Below are 19508 nucleotides of genomic sequence, written 5' to 3'. Positions count from 1 at the left end.
CAAGGGCACAGAACAGATTTATTATTTGGAAGCTCATATCCGTCACCTCTAACCAAATTGACTGTTTTACCTGAAGAACGTAGTTGCCAGACTTGCTGATAAATGAACCAACATGAGGCATAAACCAGCTTGCTCTTGACAATGCCAATCTACCTGTGGCAGATACATCCACCAAGTAGAAGCGGAAGTGAAAGTTGTGTGGAGGCACAGGGCAAACTTCATGCCAAAGACACCCTCAATTGTGTTAGATGGCACAACAATTAAACTAAATCGGATTGTTGTCTAATAAACCTGTTAGATTTAAACTTGGTGTGTGCTATATATTAAACACACACACACACCAGTAATCGCAAAGAGACTAGTATTCCAATGAAGACCTTCACTGTTGATGACAGAATTCTCATCATAATGAAGAAAAATCTCCAATGTATGTCCGACAGATCAGAACACTCTTCAAGAAGCGGGTGTGGATTTGTCAAGTCTTCCTGAACAGAAATACAGAGGCTACACTGCAAGATGCAAACCACTAGTTAGCCTCAGAAAGAATGACCAGATTACAGTTTGCCAATAAGTATTTAAAAGAACCTGCAGATTTCTGGAAAAAATGTCTTGTGGACAGATGAGACCAAGATTAACCTCTATCAGAGTGATGGCAAGAGCATTGGGTGCAGGTGTAAAGGAACTGCCCAAGATCCAAAGCATATCACTTTTGCTATGGTTTGGGGAAGTTACATGACTGCTAAACAGCATACAATAGACAGAGCTAAATGCTCTCACAGATAAAAGTTCTACATTTCTGCCATCTAACTGTGAATGGTGGTGGACACTTGAACAGCTGATAGCAAGAAGAGTTATGTAGAACAACTCTACTTTCAACATGTCAGGAAGAGGCGAGTGACAAGGTGAGCAATAATTGCAATTATGATCAGCTGGAAGTGTTGAATCTTTGCTTGCACTTGGGATCCCCAAGACAATTTTCAGCAATTTGAGTCATAGTGTAAAAAACCTAAAGTACTAAAATACTTAAAGTACTAGAAACAGCAAAAGCAGTTAAATGAAGAGACATTGTTTTCTTTTAAAATTTAGACATGCAGCACACTAATGAGGTCTTCCAGCCTGTGCATCCTTTAATATCAGAGCAGTATTTGACCATGTGTGGTCATGGAATCCTGGTTAAGATGAAGTTGGTTGTTATCAAGAGTAAATACCCCAGTATTTCAAGTTGTACCTCGCACAGGGAATGATAGTTGTATTCCTTGAAGGTCTACCATCTTAGCCTAAGGTTGCCTCTGTTGGAGTTCTTCTGGTCACCGTTCCAAGCTCAATCATCTTCAACTGCTTCGTCAATTTTTCAAGATTGGTGTCAATACATGTTTTGAGTTGTTGATGTCATATTTATAAAATGCTTTTGTTCCAGATGGAAGTACTGAACTATATTTTAGAAGTCCTTGTCGCAATGAAAGATAAGTGGAGATTTGATTAAAAATGGAATCATGTCAGTTTTAGATCAAATAGATGGATCCAATGAATGAATGATTCCATGATCTAGAGACATAGATTTATAGCAAAAGAATTGAGAGAATTATGTGGAAAATACTTTCTTTTAATGGAATGAGTATTATTATCAGAAATTGACAGCCTTTAGGGGTGATGGAAATAGTATCAATCACTATTTCTAATATCAATTGAATAGGCACGAAGAAAAATAATATGCAGGGCTATAGAGTATAAACAAGGGAAATATAACTTTATAAGATTGCTATGCTATAGGTGTGCATAGACTTGAGGGATCAAATTGATGACTGCCTGCTATGTTACAGTGATTCTGTGAACTATTCAGAGGTATAAAATGTTAACTGATGGTTAAGGACATTTGAAATATTTCCTCTTTCAGGCATCAAAAGGATTCCAGATGGGATTATATTTTACAAATGTGCAGAATGGTTGCAGACCAAGCATGTGGTGAATAGATCAGCTTCCAACTATTTTCAAAAGGAAAAAAATCTATTTATAGTTCAAGAAGTTTAATGAAAAGTTCTATTGCCCTCCTGAGAGAGTTGAAATGACTTGTTTGGTGGGAATGTTTGTTGGGAGACTGCCCATCTGTTTCTGTAAGATTTCAGTTTAAACGCAAGTAGTCACGAAAGGCTTTAGAATAACAAATGTGTTTTTGCAATAGCAACAACTGCCATCAGTACAAATATGAACTTATTGTACATGCTGCATCTGAAAGAATAAAATATTGCAGTTGACAAATGAAATTGTAGGAATAATCCATTCTTTATTGCACATTTTAACAGTTTGCAGTAATTTTGATCAGATGCTGAAGTACAGAAGCATGCTGATCAAGGTCTAGTAAAACCCAAAATTCAAGTAACTAGCAAGAAAAAAATTAAGGAAAATAATTTTTTTAAATTAAAATAAATAAGAATAAAACAATAGGTAAAGAATACATAAGTTTAAAAGTACATGTTCTCTGAAGATGTGGGCAAATATTCAGCCAGTTGTGCTTTGCTCATAGCAGTTGTTTGAATAAAGGTGTGTTTAAGTAAAATGGCCTTGCCCAGGATGAAGAGCTGGTTGATGCCGCTCATCATTGGGGTGACTCTCTTAAAGTGTCTCCTTATCACTGCTTAGTAAGAGTTGCCCCATTATGAGGCTTTATCTGTAAATTTGGGGGCGGGAGGTTAGGGTTAGGGTTAGGGTTCAGCGCTGCTGAAGATCCAGCTGCGCTGGATGGGTCACGTCTCCAGAATGGAGGACCATCGCCTTCCCAAGATCGTATTATATGGCGAGCTCTCCACTGGCCACCATGACAGAGGTGCACCAAAGAAAAGGTACAAGGACTGCCTAAAGAAATCTCTTAGTGCCTGCCACATTGACCACCGCCAGTGGGCTGATAACGCCTCAAACCGTGCATCTTGGTGCCTCACAGTTTGGCGGGCAGCAGCCTCCTTTGAAGAAGACCGCAGAGCCCACCTCACTGACAAAAGGCAAAGGAGGAAAAACCCAACACCCAACCCCAACCAACCAATTTTCCCTTGCAACCGCTGCAATCGTGTCTGCCTGTCCCGCATCGGACTGGTCAGCCACAAACGAGCCTGCAGCTGACGTGGACTTTTTACCCCCTCCATAAATCTTCGTCCGCGAAGCCAAGCCAAAGAAAGATTCGTGAAAGTGAAGTTTGTTCAGTGTAACTACAGTGGAGTATTTTTGTCTTTTAAACTGTTTGTTCTTAATGCAGGTGTATTAGGCATTTTAAGAGTAAGTTTCAAGCAACTGGAATATTCACTTATCCGGCATCTACCAATCCCCATTGGTGCTGAATACCAGGGGTTTTACTCTGTTTGTATTTTTTTTATTGTTGGCACAATTAAAGTTTTCATTTAAACTTGGGAAATACTGGAATTAAAACAAAGATTGAACATTCTTGATTTACTGTGTTCCATCCAAAAAAGATATAACACATTTAAGAGAGCAGTGCATTTCTCTTAATCAGTTAATACTTTTATCTTAGTCTAGGTAACATTTTGATAAGTTTTTTCTTTTATTTGTTTTCACCAACCTGGTAGCACATGATAGCTGGGCTCAACTTCATCCACACTTATATATGAGTCAATGAAGGGCAAAGTGCTTTCATCTGCAATAATGTTTTGAACTTTGGCAGTTACATGTCTGGATTTATGTAGTCTGTCTGAATTGTGGTTCACATAGCCGGCATAGCCAGCTTGTTGCTGTCCTCCAAAGTGGAACCTTCTTCTTAAAACCCTGTTTGGTTCCTTATTCCTTCTTGTACCAAAGATAAAACAAGTGTTGAGAGCAAGGCAGAATAAAATGAAAGTGTTTACATTCATTTTTTTAATGAGTTATCACCTGAAAAAAAAACAAGAACATGAGTTTCATACATTTTTAATTCCCAAGTTTGTGTAAATAATGTAATTAATGTCTAATCGTAGCAAAGTTTCATAATGCTAATTTCAATTATATATTCATATCAGAACCAACTTATGCTCTTTATATGTTGGGGGTTTGAGAATCAAAAAAGGTTTAATGTAATTCTAGTTCAATTGAATCAAGAAGCTCTCATTCATTCAATTACAACTTTTTTCTGCCAAAATACAAAATCTGCCACTTGTGCAATACTTCAGGGAACAACCTATAAATCATAAAAATTATTTGATTGTAAGGTTGCCAACCTCATTTTGTAGTTTAATACAATCAAACTCATTAATGTCAGTTCTTTCTTACAGCAAGAAATACAAATTAGCTGATTCAGAAACATGTCTCTTAATGAAGAATGATATTGTGCAGCACACTGAAAATTGGAGAGGAAAGAAAAACTAGGGCAAATACCTCGAGTGAACCTGATTATGACAAAGGAGTAGCTTTGTGTATTTTCGATGAAAGAACATTGAGAGTACTCACAGTTTCGTTGCAATTAGTGAGAAATAGCCAGAAAAAAAAATCTTTGAAATCTTGCACTGACTGATCAAATTAACCTGTGGCAGGAATTTCTGGAAGATATAAAATGCAGTTTTGGAACTCACCAATAAAGTATCAAAACAAAAAACATGCTCCTATGGACATTTAAACTGCTGAGATCATTACTGATTTGCAGGATAACAACATTGAAGGAAAATTATAATGGGAATTACCTTAGGATCTAGGCATATTTTAGGGTAGATGAAGAAGGTAGTTAAGATAAAAGATAATGAGCCAGTGATTAAAAATGTTACCTCAGAAAGTGAGAGGTAGGACATGAGTAATGTATATAGTATTGAACAATGTTGAGAAGCACACAGTATTTTTTTTAAGGCTAAGAAGCATAGAATCACACAAAAAGGATAGAGAAGGTATGGACAGAGAGACAATATGGGAACAAAAAGTAAATAATATGCTTTCCTTATTCATTATGATGATTTTATAAAGAAAAATGCAAAGAAATTATGGGAAAGTTGGAAGTTCCACAAATCCATTTCATAATAAACTAAGTATGGCAAAGTATACAAGTTACACAGGCTTACAATGTAGAAACTGACATTTCTGCCCAACACATTATGCTGGGAAAACATCCATGGACATACTGCAATCAAGGCATTGATAAGCACCTGAGTGGTGGTGTCATATCATGAAATTTCGAGGCAGCATTTTTGAATCTTGAAATTGTTGCTTGATTTGCTGATTATCTTAATTACAGTGAATGAAACAAAAATTTTAATGTAGGCTGTGGGAAAAATATGTGATAACATGTTAGATGAATATCTAATGAATAATGTTTGAATATCATGAAATTCTACAAGGAAAATCATAATTGTAGGATGAAATCATTTCACATTGTGGATGCATGAGCTTTGCCTGTTTTTAAACCAAACAACACAAAAGAAAATCCAACATTTTTTTCATTGATAGTTCTGCATTAACATTAAATGTTAACCATTCAGAATTTCATTTTACTTTAAGAATGTCTTATTACAGCAGATACCAACTACTGACCAATTCCATTTATTGTTGAGACACTCTGAGTTATGGTAGAGTGGTCATGTGGTAAACTGTGGTAAATTTGAGGAACTTGGCTTGATATTTCAAGATTTAAGGTTCCTTTATTATTATGTACACAAATAGACAAAAGGTGAACAATGAGGCACAATTAGTCTAGCCCCCATATTAAGATGAGAAACAAAAGGTAAAGTCCTTCAGAGACATTGAGTGACTGTGCATCCCACCACCTCCTGCGCTTCCTAATCTCTGCAGCTGCATGTCTTCCCATCCATTCCAGCAGTGAACTAGAGCTCCAGACATCCAAGTCACCCTCCTTGCCCCTGGTGCAGAACCACAGTACAATTAAGAACCTGTCAGTGCCAAAACCCTGTTCACCATCGGCACCCTCATGAATCCCAGCAAGAACAACATTTTAAAAAATGGCACCTTGCAGCGGCGACTCTGCATGCAGCTCCAACAGGAATCATCATATATTCCCATTTAGAACGACTACAGCTGGAACCCATCGCCACTGACATTCCTGTAAGTAGCATTGTATTAAAATTGTTGAAAAATCTAGCGATTGACAGAAATGGCAAACTCCAGTGGACCGTGGGTGATACAGGCTGCCAACGCATGGTCCATTTAAGAAAGATCCAATCACATGAACATGTGGAAGGGGAAGGGATGGGTGACAGGTTAAACTAAAATCCAAGTCCTGAGGCCTCTACTCCCTACCATCTTCCTGGCTAATGTACAGTCTTTAGGAAATAAACTTGACAAACTCCGAGCAGCAGAGGGACATCAGGAATCACTGTGTGATGTGTTTTACTGAGAGCATTCCAGATACAGCGCTGCAGTCTGAGGGCTTCACCTTCCACCTCATGGACCAGACAATGACCAGCATCAGGTAAAGGCAGAGGTGGTAGAGTGCACTTCATCATCAATTTTTTTGTGGTGCATAAATGTAATGGTCATGTCTCAGTCCTGCTCCCACAATCGAGAATATCCGGTGATCCATTGTCGACTATTCTGGTTGCTGAGGGAGTTTTCACCATCATTCTGGTTGCAGGTTAACACCAAGCTGACGGTGGAGTGGCTGAGTACTGTAATCAGCAGCCATGGAACATCAAACCCTGATGTTTTCTTGATCATTGCAGGGGACTTAAACCAGGCCAGCCTGAAGAAATCTCTGAGAAACTACCATCAACGTAACCTGTGCAATCAGAGGAGCCAACATACTTGACTACTGTTAAACCAATCGCATCGAGAACGCCTCCTGCGCCATCCCATGCCCACCTACTCCCAGTGTAGCATCCTCCTACTGTGACACAGAATGAAATGGAATTTCCAGGAAGTGAGAAGTGAACAGTGTTAGTTTGATTATCCTTCCAGTTAATTTTGGAAGGATAAGATTTTGTGACGATATCTTTGGTGTTGAGTTTTTCATTGCTTTGAGATGTCTCCTGTGGATAGCTCAGGTCACAGAAACATATAGGAGAGTAGGGATCAGTGGTCCCTGGTATGCAGTGTGGTATCACTTCACATTTTTGACCAGAGGTGGAGAATATGGAATCAACAATTTCAGCTAAAAACTCGGCCCTGTGGACGTCATGTTGTTGCAATTGTAGTGAAATTTAATGGCCAAATTCAGTTTAAATGCCAACAGTAATTAAATAGTGGTAACCATTCTGTGTTGTGCTTAACATTTCACGAGTAAATAATCTAACAGTGAATCAAAGATTTTAAAGGACTACCATCATGAAAAAGTATTTGGGAGACATTTAATTTAATTTGTGCAAACACAACACAAACACAATCTCCGATTTCTAAAGGAATACATTAGAGCTACATAATCTTGAACATATCTCAATATATGCAAGCAAATGGTTTCTTCTATTGTATGGTTCTATGATCTCTTGACAGCCATGAGGTTGAATTTTTTGCTGATTTGTTTACTTTATTAATTTTTGTCTTTGAAATGCCAGTTGTGCATGTGTAAATTAATCTGGATTATGCATGGTGAAAGTCATGCCTCACTTAGGCTTCACAGGTTTGCATGTTACATGTCTGTAATGCCCATTTAATGTATCTGTTCCTTAAAAAGATCATGCAAATTGGTAATCTTGGAGACCATGATGGATAATGGGTTTCATGTGATGCACCCAGCTTGGTGCATTCTGACCCCAATGGGAGTGACCCAATCAATTCATCACTCTTGACCATCAATTTGCCAGTGTTTTCTCTCTATGTTCAGGCCTAATTAATTTCCAAAGAACTGGGATCAGATAGGCAAAGACATCATCTCAACATGCCAATTATATACCAGTAAAGATCATTTGATTGAGCTGGGCGCATTGCCAACAGAGAAACAAATCAAAAGAATATCACAATTAAAAATATTATACTCGGGTATGAGGCCTCCCTTTCCAGCTATCAGAGCAGTTATTTGATCTTGCACAATGTTTCCTAGATTTATTAATTATGTTGCCAGGAGTTTTATATTTCAAGGGAGAGCTTATTACTACTTTACCAATATTGGTTGTGTTAGCTCAGTAACCTGCACAGTCCTTCCTCAGTATGTGATGTTATCAAGCTCTTCACAGAATAAGATCACCTTGTATTTCTGGCAGAGATAAAATATTTGTGAGCACCTGGGTTTGTGTGTTCCTGCTATAATCACTGCTCCACTACTCCTTCCCTATCCACAGACAATACCAGAAAGTCTTTTAACACAAGAGAGAGTCATTTTCCTGTAACCTAATAGAAAACCTGTGGAGAAATAAATCATTCGAGCTGACCGCACCCTGGCCAAAGCTCCTATTAGTAGATGAGTGGTTGCCTTATTTGCATTTTGTTATTTGTGATCAAACAATGATGTTTAAAACAGCCATTGCAAAAAGCAAAAGAAAAACAGGAGGAGTGAACTTACCAGCTCCCCCTCCCAGCAGACACACATAGTTTGTACACCAAATTGAGATTTTTTTTAAGAATAAGCTGGCTTACGCTCTGAGTATTTAACAGCCTGGGTCCCTGGGGTATAAGAATGTGGTTTGTAATAAAGAGTCAAAGGCAGAGTTACTGAAGAAATAAAAAGTCAGTTTCAAGAATAGGAAGTGGGCCTTGGGATAGCAAGGCTCAGCTGGAAAATTCAGAGTGTGATGGCTTCTGGAAATGTTAGCTGCATTTGTTTTAAGTCTGGTGAAGCAAGTAATTGTGTTGTTTTATATAGTGGACATAATATTAAATTTACTGAATTTACAACTGATCTAACTTTATAGAGATTTAGCAAACCTTTCTGGGAAATGTATAAATCCATAAGATTTTTCAAGGTCACTCCATTAAGTTTAATGGAAATGGATAACCTTTAAAAATTAATCATTGATGAAATGGAACAATGTGAAACTGTCTCATATAAACGAAACAACAATTTAATTATTTTAAAATAATTTTGCATTTCCTTCTGCAAGTTATAAACTTAAATCCTACAACAAAAACAACAAATTTGAGGCAATATTTACAGTCATTTCCTGAAATCTAAGACTATCAAATAATTTGGGAATACTGATGGAAAAAGAGCATTTTAAACACAAAAGAACCTTAGTACATTACCACAACTCTTCAGTCATTTCGTGAGACCATGAACTTCTTGCAGCCTTTGTTAATTTCAGTCTGATCAGAGCCAAGAACAAACAAACGTCTGAAGAATTTCTGCAGTGACAAATGTTAAAAGCAGATGGACAGCATTTTTAAAGTTTTGTTTGCTTTACTTTAAAGATGCACTTCAGAGAAAAAAAAATGTAATGTCATTCCTTGTTAAACTTTTGGGGAACTGCAGTTACTGATTATAACCATTAAACATCCTGTACTGAGGTCACAAACATGGAATTTTAACTTTTATGTTCGTTAGTAAACACAAAACACTTACTCTAATTAAATTATATTATAGTTGGTTGGTGATAATGTCAATCAAAATGGTGCCTTATATATTTAAAATTCCATTGAGTTTATTGTTTAACTTGGTTGAAGCAATAAGATGATTTGTCCTTTGTAACTGGAACATGTTAATATTTAATTTAATGCACAGGTTTTACTGTCCTGGAGGCAACAGCCAAATCTGAATTCTTTATATTTAGCTTAATAGGCAGCTTCAACATTATTTTAACCATACCACAAAAGCTCCCTGTACAGTTGGGGACCATTTGATCCATCACGTCTATAGCCCTTTTTACACTTGCGTTCTGGGATAGGAATGCCATTTTTGCTGTTCACACTTGGCCACTCTTAACTGGGACACTGCACGCTTTCATACTCACCACAAGTAATCCCCAAGGATAGGAGTGTTCTACCTTCTACTGGTGACGTCATGACACATTGAGCGATAGAGGACCTGCCCTAAACCCTGATCAATATATCATAATCTTATATTTAAACAAAATTGATCATGCCTAATTATAACATAATTAATTTTTATGTACAGCACAGTGTGAGCCCTTCAGCCCCTGTTGTTGTGCTGACCTATATAAACCTTTATAAGGGACCATACGAAAGTGCTCGCAATAAATAGCAATAGCGGACAATTTATAAACAGCATGGGAAAGTTGGTAGTGCTATCGCACACAATTTATAAAGACCATGGGAAAAAGCGATGGCAGACCTGCCCTCCTAGAATTCCGTGCGGCAGAGAGGGCTGTATGCATGGCTGCATGCATGGAGCACTCATGAAGGAGTTTCTCTGCCACATGGAATTCTGGGAGGGCAGGTCTACCATCACTTTTTCCCTCAACCTTTATAAATTGTGTTTGATAGAACTATCAACTTCCCACGCTGTTTATAAATTGTCCACTATTGGCATTTATTGCTAGCACTTTCCCCTCTCTCTCTCTGTCTCTCTGTCTCTGTCTCTGTCTCTCTCTCTCTCTCTCTCCTCTGCTGCAACTATCCTATGGCAAAGTTTATACCTTCATTTTAATCTTTTCTTTCCTTCATGTTCCTGCATTCACAGAAAAATATGCATCATTTCTGTCCTAGAATGCAATTCTTACTTTCACACTGGGCTAATTGGCATGCTGGCATCTGCACTTGCTGGGGATTGCAGTAGGGGTAGAAGCCGTCTATCCGCAGCGTGAAATTATATTTCACACTGGCAATCAGACAGTTTTGCTTTCACACTTGACCCTTATCCAGCCAAATGGCCGTTAATTCCTGCAACAAGATGCAATTGTGAAAGGGGCTCATGGCAGCTCTGAATAATCTACTATCTCTAATTAGATCATGCTTCTTTGAGCCTTGTCATTTCTTTGCTTCTAGTATGTAAACAATTGCTTGAAATAAGCAGCATTCACTTCTTTGATCTAAGTGGGCACTTATTTTTAAAGAAATGTTCTTCAATTTTTTAAAATAAAATTCATCCCTTTAGAGTCAGTAGCATTTTTTTTTAACTCTACTGAAAATAATCTGCCACCATCGGTCAAATTTTCTGTTAGTTTGGTCTGTAAGATTGATTGTGACAAAGGGAAGTTGTTCAATTTTAGAGAGCTTAAAGCAGTAATTGATAATGCATGCCTCAAACTATATTTAATATTGAACAACTTGAGGACAGCACTGACAATTGAGCCTTCAGGTTGAAAGGACCATTTTAAATGCAAAGTGATTGATGGAAAATTATAGAAATATTTGTAAAAAATTATGGTTTAAAGAATTTTTTTGCTTTAAAATACTTAAATTGGTCTATGGGCAGTCACACTCATAACTGGCAGTTGAAAATTGCTAGCCTGTTTCACATTATGTTTTATTTCCCTTTCCACAATTCACTTTCATTCATTTTGCATTATCCAAGAAAAATTTTACCCCTGTTGAAATAAATAATGCTGAGAATTTATGTGGGAATTTAAGATGACCTTCAAGTTAGGTATCATAAAAATGCTCACTATTCTAGGGGTGAAGATTCCACTCTCATGTCTATTTGGAATAAAAAACACTTCCATGTTCATAATGCCTTTCACATTCACACTGCCAGGTACTCTTCCCATCTTCATGAAAGGAAAATGGATAGGGAGCCTTAGAAGGAAAAACTCACAACAGAGGTCAAACAATTTTTTTTAAAATGGGAGATTGACATAAACTGTCACAAAAGAGGTGAGCAATGAAGCACCAGACTCAAGATACTGGTGACCCCCATATTGTGGTCATATAGTTAATGGAAGTTCATCCTTTAAGAATTCACAAATCAATATTCAAAAATTAAAGTTATGTGAAAAATATAAATAAATAAACACAAAATTTATATGTTTCAACATAGTTCTTGACATATGTGCAGAGGATGCAGCTTCTAGGAATACAACCTCCCCTCTCCCATCCCTATAACACGAGGTTCCTGTATTGGGGCAGAATGCTGAAAGGTCAATCTGGGCTTACCACCGTAAAATGCTCAAGAACCAAGGCATTGGATGCTGCTGAATGGTCCTTACAAACATTCCTTCAGAGGCCGAACCATTGTGGAGCATGAAAAGGGAAGCATCAGTTATCTGGGTCTAGACCAGTGGTTTTCAAACTCCTCCCCTAAACTCACATTCCACCTTAAGCATTCCCTATGCCATAAGTGCTCCATGATTGGTAAGGAATTGCTTAAGGTGGAATGTGAATGGGAAGAGAAGGTTGACAACCATTGCTTTCGACCCAATTGTTACTGAAATATTTGGCTTGAGAAAATTTGTCTTTGGCCCATTTCCTTTGGAGTTATGAAACCTTGCACATAATGAGTCAATTAGGTACAATTTTAAAAAGTGGTTTTCAAACCTTTTTCTTTTCACTCACATACCACCTTGAGCACTGTTTGAAAACCCCTGGTGTAGACAAAAGGGTTCAAGAAGGTTTGCAGTTGAGAATTCATTTTGTGGTCACACCAGGGCCAAGAGAATCAGATCTGAGCTTAAGATGAATTCCAAAGTGCTAGGTTGGGCTCAAGAGTTGACCAGCACCATCACGGCCACCAGCCTCCATTCCATCAAGGACATCCACAAGAGATGGTATCATAAGACAGCAGCCACTATCCTCAGGACCCCACCACCAAGGCCATGCCCTGTTCATACTGTTACCATCAGCAAGAGGTACAGGGGTCTGAAGATGAGCACCCAGTGGCACAAGGACAACTTCTTCCCCTCTGCCAATAGATTTCTGAATGGACAACAAACCACAGACACAACCTCACTTTATCATGTTTTCTTGCCCTTTTTTTTAAATATTGACACCCCCCATGCAACTGCAAAACAACAAATTTCATGCTGTTCATTTCATGACACAATACACTCTGATTCCGAAGTTCTGAATAGGGTAGTTGGGGAGTCAGAGGTAATTATAAAGCTTATGCTGGAGTCATCCAATTGGGAGGTGGGGAGGGCTTGGGTGTCATTTGTCTAATACAGGTTGATATCATAAGATAAATAGGATGGTGAGATCAGGAGTACCTAAGGCTATCAGACAGTTTTATTTTGTGGGGGGGGGGGAATTGAAGGTTGGATAAGAACAATAGGTATGGATGACTGGTGCCACAGGAAACAACAGACAAAATGCTGGAGGAACCCAGTGAGTCACGCAGGCCATCAAACGTAAAATTATGCTCCATTGATGCTGCTTGACTCACAGAGTTCCTCCAGCATTTTATGTGTTGCTCCAGTTTTTCAGCATCTGCAGTGTCTTGTTTGGCTTGGGAATTACAGGAAAGATTAGATGTTGACATAAAGGAAATGAGGTATGTAAAGCTTGAAGTGCCAGTTGATGAAGTAGACAAAGACGATGTGGTCAAACAATAATCATGGCTTTTATTAGCAGAAACTCATGGTACAATAATGAAAGACAATAGTTACATACACAGTTATACCCAAGGGGAGTGTCCTTAACAGTAGAGATAATGCACAGCCAATGTTAGTACAGTGAGGCGCGCCAGAGGGGAGACAGGCAGCTTGGCAGACATTCACCACAGTCTCCCCCAGCAGAAGAAGGGTTAAAATCAAAAGGACAGCTGCTAGGAAAGACTGAAGCAAGCAATACATGGATACCACGTTTGGCATTGAGAATACTCTAACAGTCAAAATACACCAGTATCTAGCAAGCAATCGAAATATAATGAGATGTTTTATGAATATGTCAGCCTATCAGGTTGTTTACGAATTCTGGTGCTTCTTCTCAAAACAGGTGGCTCCTTTGCAACCTTGGGAACAGGTCCTGGGTCTGTAGTGTGGGAAGGACTGGCTTCTGGACCCGCTCCAGAATCACCAGATGGCCATCTGAAAGCTTACTCGGAGTGTCACAGGCTAGGGGGGGTGGGGGGGGGGGGGTGAGCCCAATCTCTCAGTAACTAGCACAGGGGATGATAAGTGTGGATAGTAGCCCATCAAAATTTAACATACACTGTTCATCTGAGATTGAATATCTAACCCCAGTAACACAGGGGCGCAGAGATCCGGCATAGTAAAGAGTCACACGTCAGCAAGGCAATGTCCCTGCAAATTTAAAGTAACTTTACGCTTGTCCCGTACAGTTTTTGTAAGTTCACTACAAGCCATCGATATCTTTCGGTTCGCTAGATATCTCCGAAAATTTAAGGCTCTGGCAAGTCTCTCATGGATGTAGCTGTCTGTACTCCTCGAGTCTATTAGACAATCAAGAGTCTCACCATTCACCTCCCCCACCATTCCAGTCTGTAACATCATTCAAGCTTTACAGTCAATTGAGCTATCACAGGGGATCTCACCTCGCAGTCACTTTAAGTCGATTCAGCCTGCTCATCTGAAGATTCCCCCTTTTCACAGTTGTCTTCCATTCCTGCAGCTCCAGGACGCATTTTCTTGGTGCTTCTCTTCTTCTTCTTATCAGTGAGAGTACTTTTCGCCTTACACGCTTTAGCGAAGTGGCCGACTTTCCCACAATAGCTGCAGGAAGCAAATCAAGCCAGTCACTTTTGTCTGGGGTGCCAGCTCTTATCACAGAAGTAGCATTTTTCAGGAGTTCGCCCTTTTCTTTCCTTCGGGGTTCCAGCACTCCTGGATGTTTCCTTTTCGGTTTCTAGCATTTCACTGGACCACATGGCACTTCTCAGTGTTTTGGCTAGAGCGACTGCCCGTTCATAGGTTAAGGGCTCCATCTCCAGCAGCCTCTGCTGGATGTAACTGGAGGCAATCCCGCTGACAAAAGCATCCAGCTTCAAGGCATTGTGGTGTTGTTGTACATTGACTGCCCTGACATCACATTCGTTTGCCAGCGAGTCGAGGGCCAGTGCATAAGCAGCGTCACTTTTCCAGGGTTTCTAGCGTCTAGTCAGCAACTGGTGTCAAGCATGCATCACATTCTGTGGCCCTGCATAGTAAGCAGTCAGACGTTCCCGGGCTATAGCGAGAGTTGCGTTACGGCGAAAGGGACCTCACCCAGCAGAGAGTTCAAATGTATCGCCTCATCGACCACGTTGTTTCCAGCCATGTGGTAATCGAAATAAGCAATCCAGTGGTTGAAAATTTCTCTGGCCCTTGGGGCAGACTGATCAATTGTCAGCCATTCCGGCTTGAGTGCTGCATCCATTTCTGCTAATAAAATTGAAGTGCCAGTTGATGAGGTTGACAAAGACGATGTGGTCAAGCAATAATCATGGCTTTTATTAGCAGAAACTCATGGTACAATAATGAAAGACAATAGTTACATACACAGTTATACCCAAGGGGAGTGTCCTTAACAGTAGAGATAATGCACAGCCAATGTTAGTACAGTGAGGCGCGCCAGAGGGGAGACAGGCAGCTTGGCAGACATTCACCACAAAGCTATCCACCAGCCAAATGGGATTCCCAACCAATGCTATGAACTGTACAGAGAGCAGTGGCATTAAAAGATAATTGTTCTGCCCAGTAAATTGTATTTTATGAGCACATGATCTAATTTTTTGGGCAACATTCTGAAGAAGTTTTGTGCAAGGAATAATGTAATTCCTGCACCTGACACAGCAATCATATTTGCAAAAGGAAGTGCACAGTGTTACAAACTTATAAAGCCTTATTAGTATTAACAAAGGGACAGTAATGGAAAATTCACCAGACAATGGTAAATTCAAAATAATAGTTTTTATTAAACTATTAATAACATAACATAAAATTTCTTACTAATCTCTAACCTTAACTCTAAACTTAACCCCACTATGCTTAAATGTAAATGTGTGTGCACGCGCCCATGCGCGTGTTAAAATTCAAAACCATTACAATTTAAGCTTTATTCTGAAAAAGTCAAGTTTAAAGTCCAGTTTGAAACATATTGTTGACTTCGGGATCCTTTTAAATCGCAGTTCAGAAGTAATTATGAAGCACTTTTAAACATATTTGCAGATCTTTTTAACTCGCAAGTCTCTTGATGAGGTGTCTTTCAGAGAGATATTCTTCACAAGCTTCCCCCTTTCTCGTTAAGGTTGCGGAACTGCGATCACGATGAGTTATTTCTTAAATAGGGGTAACCATCTTTTGGCCTCTTGAGGCTGCCTCACTTTTTTTAAAAGAATAGTCGGAAGTGGTCTTACTTATTTAAAAGGCATTTATGTTGTGTATCTCCTATAATAAGGATAATATAATAGTCCTGTCTTTCCAGGATGTCAAGTGTTTCTTCAGTCTCTTCAGTTTTCTTCTGATTCAAAATGTCTCTCTACCTTCAGTATATAGTTCTCTGACATCATGCGATGTGACATCGTCACAATTTTCATTTCTACAAAACACTTTACCTTTTCCAAACTATTTACATCTATAAAAATATCTGACCTCATCTTAGTCCAATCGGCTTAAGTGGTTTTACGATGCCGGAAAGTCTAATGACCACAAGCAAAACCTGTTTGTTTTTTTATTTTAAATTTTTTTATTTTTCACACTATAAACCATGTTGACCAAGATACATACAGATATTTTTTTCTCTTGAAAATTTTCTCCCCCTTTTTCCCCCCTCCCTTCCCTCCCTCCCTCCCTCACTCCCCCTTCCCATTTATTTGAAGTTCAATCTATAAGATACATTAAACCCGTTAAACAATGTTGTCACTTAATAAAAATAAACAAGAAATTTTATTGAGTCAGTTCATTTCGTTGTCTTCTCCTTCTGTCAATTTAGGTGGTGGAAGTCCATGGTAGGATTTCTCTATTGTATTTCATGTATGGCTCCTATATTTTTTCGAATATTGTGATGTTATTTCTTAAATTATATCTTATTTTTTCTAATGGAATACATTTATTTATTTCTATGTACCATTGTTGTATTCTCAAGTTGTCTTCTAATTTCCAGGTTGACATAATACATTTTTTTGCTACAGCTAGGGCTATCATAACAAATCTTTTTTGTGCTCCATCCAAATCGAGTCCAAATTCTTTATTTCTTATATTATTTAGGAGGAAGATCTCTGGGTTTTGGTATATTACTTTTTGTGATTTTATTTAATATCTGGTTTAGATCTTCCCAAAATTTTTTCACTTTCTCACATGTCCAAATTGCACGAATTGTTGTTCCCATTTCCTTTTTACAGCGAAAGCATCTGTCTGATACTGTTGGGTCCCATTTATTTAACTTTTGAGGTGTGATGTATAGCCTGTGTATCCAGTTATATTGTATCATGCGTAACCTCGTGTTTATTGTATTTCTCATAGTTCCGGAGCATAGCTTTTCCCATGTTTCATTCTTTATCTTTATGTTTAGATCTTGTTCCCATTTTTGTTTAGGTTTACTGTTTGTTTCGTCATTCTTCTTTTCTTGCAGTTTGATGTACATGTTTGTTATTAATTTTGTAATTATCATTGTGTCTGTAATCACATATTCAAAATTACTTCCTTCTGGTAACCTCAGACTGTTTCCCAATTTGTCCTTCAAGTAGGTTTTCAGTTGGTGGTATGCAAACATTGTATCGTGAGTTATATTATATTTATCCTTCATTTGTTCAAAGGATAATAATTTATTTCCTGAAAAACAATTTTCTATTCTTTTGATCCCTTTTCTCTCCCATTCTCTGAAGGAAAGGTTATCTATTGTGAAAGGGATTAGTTGATTTTGCATCAATATTAATTTTGGTAGTTGGTAATTTGTTTTATTCCTTTCTACATGAATCTTCTTCCAAATGTTGAGCAGATGGTGCAATACTGGTGAATTCCTACGTTGCACCAATTTTTCATCCCATTTATATAGTATATGTTCAGGTATCTTCTCCCCTATTTTATCTAGTTCTAATCTGGTCCAATCTGGTTATTCACTTGTTTGATAAAAATCTGATAGGTATCTTAATTGTGCGGCTCTATAATAATTCTTAAAATTTGGTAGTTATAAGCCTCCTTGTTTGTACCATTCTGTTAATTTAACTAGTGCTATCCTCGGTTTTCCCGCCCTTTCCATAAGAATTTCCTTATTATTTTCTTTAACTCCTTGAAGAATTTCTCTGTTGTAGGTGAATTGGTATCCTTGGGAAAATGTTAATTTTAATAAAGTTTATCCTTCCTATCAGTGTTAGTGGTAAGTCTTTCCAATGCTCTAAGTCGTCTTGTAATTTTTTCATTAATGGATGATAATTTAGTTTATATAGATGGCCGAGATTTTTATTTAGTTGTGTACCTAGGTATCGCATTGCTTGTGTTTGCCATCTAAATGGTGATTCTTTCTTAAACTTTGTGAAATCCGCATTATTCATTGGCATTGCTTCACTTTTATTTGCGTTGATCTTGTACCCCAATACTTCTCCATACTCCTTCAATTTCTTATGTAATTCTTTTATTGATGTTTCTGGTCTGTTAAGTATATTATAATGTCATCTGCAAATAGACTGATTTTATATTCCTTCTCTTTTATTTTTATCTCTCTTATTTTATTTTCTGTTCTTATCAGTTCTGCTAGTGGTTCTATAGCTAACGCGAACAGTGAGGGAGATAGTGGACATCCCTGCCTTGTTGATCTGCTTAAGTTAAATTGTTTTGATATATATCCATTTACTGTCACTTTCGCCAATGGCCCCTTATATAATGCTTTAATCCAATTAATATATTTCTCTGATAGGCTGAATTTTTATAGTACTTTGAATAAATAATTCCATTCTACTCTGTCAAAGACCTTCTCTGCGTCTAAAGCAACCGCTGCTGTTAGAGTTTTATTTCCTTCTACTGCATGAATTAAGTTAATAATTTTTTTTAATAAATCCAGTTTGGTCTAGTTTTAGCTATTATCTTATAATCTGTGTTAAGTAGAGATATTGGTCTATATGATGCTGGTGCAAGTGGATCTTTCCCTGTCTTTGGTATTACTGTAATTATTGCTGTTTTGCATGAATCTGGTATGTTTTGTGTTTTTTCAATCTGGTTGATTACTTCCAGGAGGGGAGGAATTAATAAGTCTTTAAATGTTTTATAGAATTCTATTGGGAGTCCATCCTCTCCTGGTGTTTTATTGTTTGGTAGTTTTTTTAATATATCCTGTAATTCTTCTATTTCAAATGGTTTTATTAATTTATTTTGCTCCTCTGTTTGTAATTTCGGTAGTTCAATTTTAGTTAGAAATTCATTTATTTTGTCTTCTTTCCCTTCGTTTTCAGTTTGATATAGTTGTTCGTAGAATTCCCTGAAGTTTTCATTGATCTCCGTTGGATTATATGTAATTTGTTTGTCCTTTTCCTTAATGTCAATACCGTTCTTTTAGTTTGTTCTGTCTTAAGCTGCCACGCAAGAATTTTGTGCGTTTTTTCTCCTAGCTCATAATATTTCTGTTTTGTCTTCATTATGTTCTTCTCCACCTTATATGTTTGTAGTGTTTCATATTTTTTTTTTGTCTGCCAATTCTCTTCTTTTAGTTGTATCTTCCTTTATTGCTAATTCTTTTTCTGTATTTGTTATTTCCCTTCCCAACTGTTCTGTTTCCCGATTGTAGTCCTTCTTCATCTTAGTTACATAACTTATTATTTGCCCTCTGATGAACGCTTTCATTGCGTCCCATAGTATAAAGTTATCTTTCACTGATTCTGTATTTATTTCAAAGTACATTTTAAT

At 37.8% G+C, this 19508-nt stretch overlaps 2 protein-coding genes across 11 annotated transcripts in view; one reads left to right on the top strand and one right to left on the bottom strand.

Moving 5' to 3' along the window:
• ecm2 (extracellular matrix protein 2, female organ and adipocyte specific) overlaps window positions 1–3863 on the bottom strand; it is a 33788-nt gene extending 29925 nt beyond the window's left edge. The window contains exon 1 of the mRNA XM_069937244.1: window positions 3566–3863. Coding sequence (XP_069793345.1) covers window positions 3566–3854 — 289 coding nt within the window. The 5' untranslated portion in view covers window positions 3855–3863. The remainder of the gene's footprint in view (window positions 1–3565) is intronic.
• Window positions 1–19508, top strand: part of cenpp (centromere protein P) — a 343661-nt gene that overhangs the window by 305925 nt on the left and 18228 nt on the right. The window lies entirely within an intron of this gene.

This window comes from Narcine bancroftii, chromosome 5 (assembly GCF_036971445.1).
Source record: "Narcine bancroftii isolate sNarBan1 chromosome 5, sNarBan1.hap1, whole genome shotgun sequence".
Taxonomy (NCBI): domain Eukaryota; kingdom Metazoa; phylum Chordata; class Chondrichthyes; order Torpediniformes; family Narcinidae; genus Narcine; species Narcine bancroftii.
Note: the sequence above shows the minus strand (reverse complement) of the source record. Positions and strands in the feature narration are given on the sequence as shown.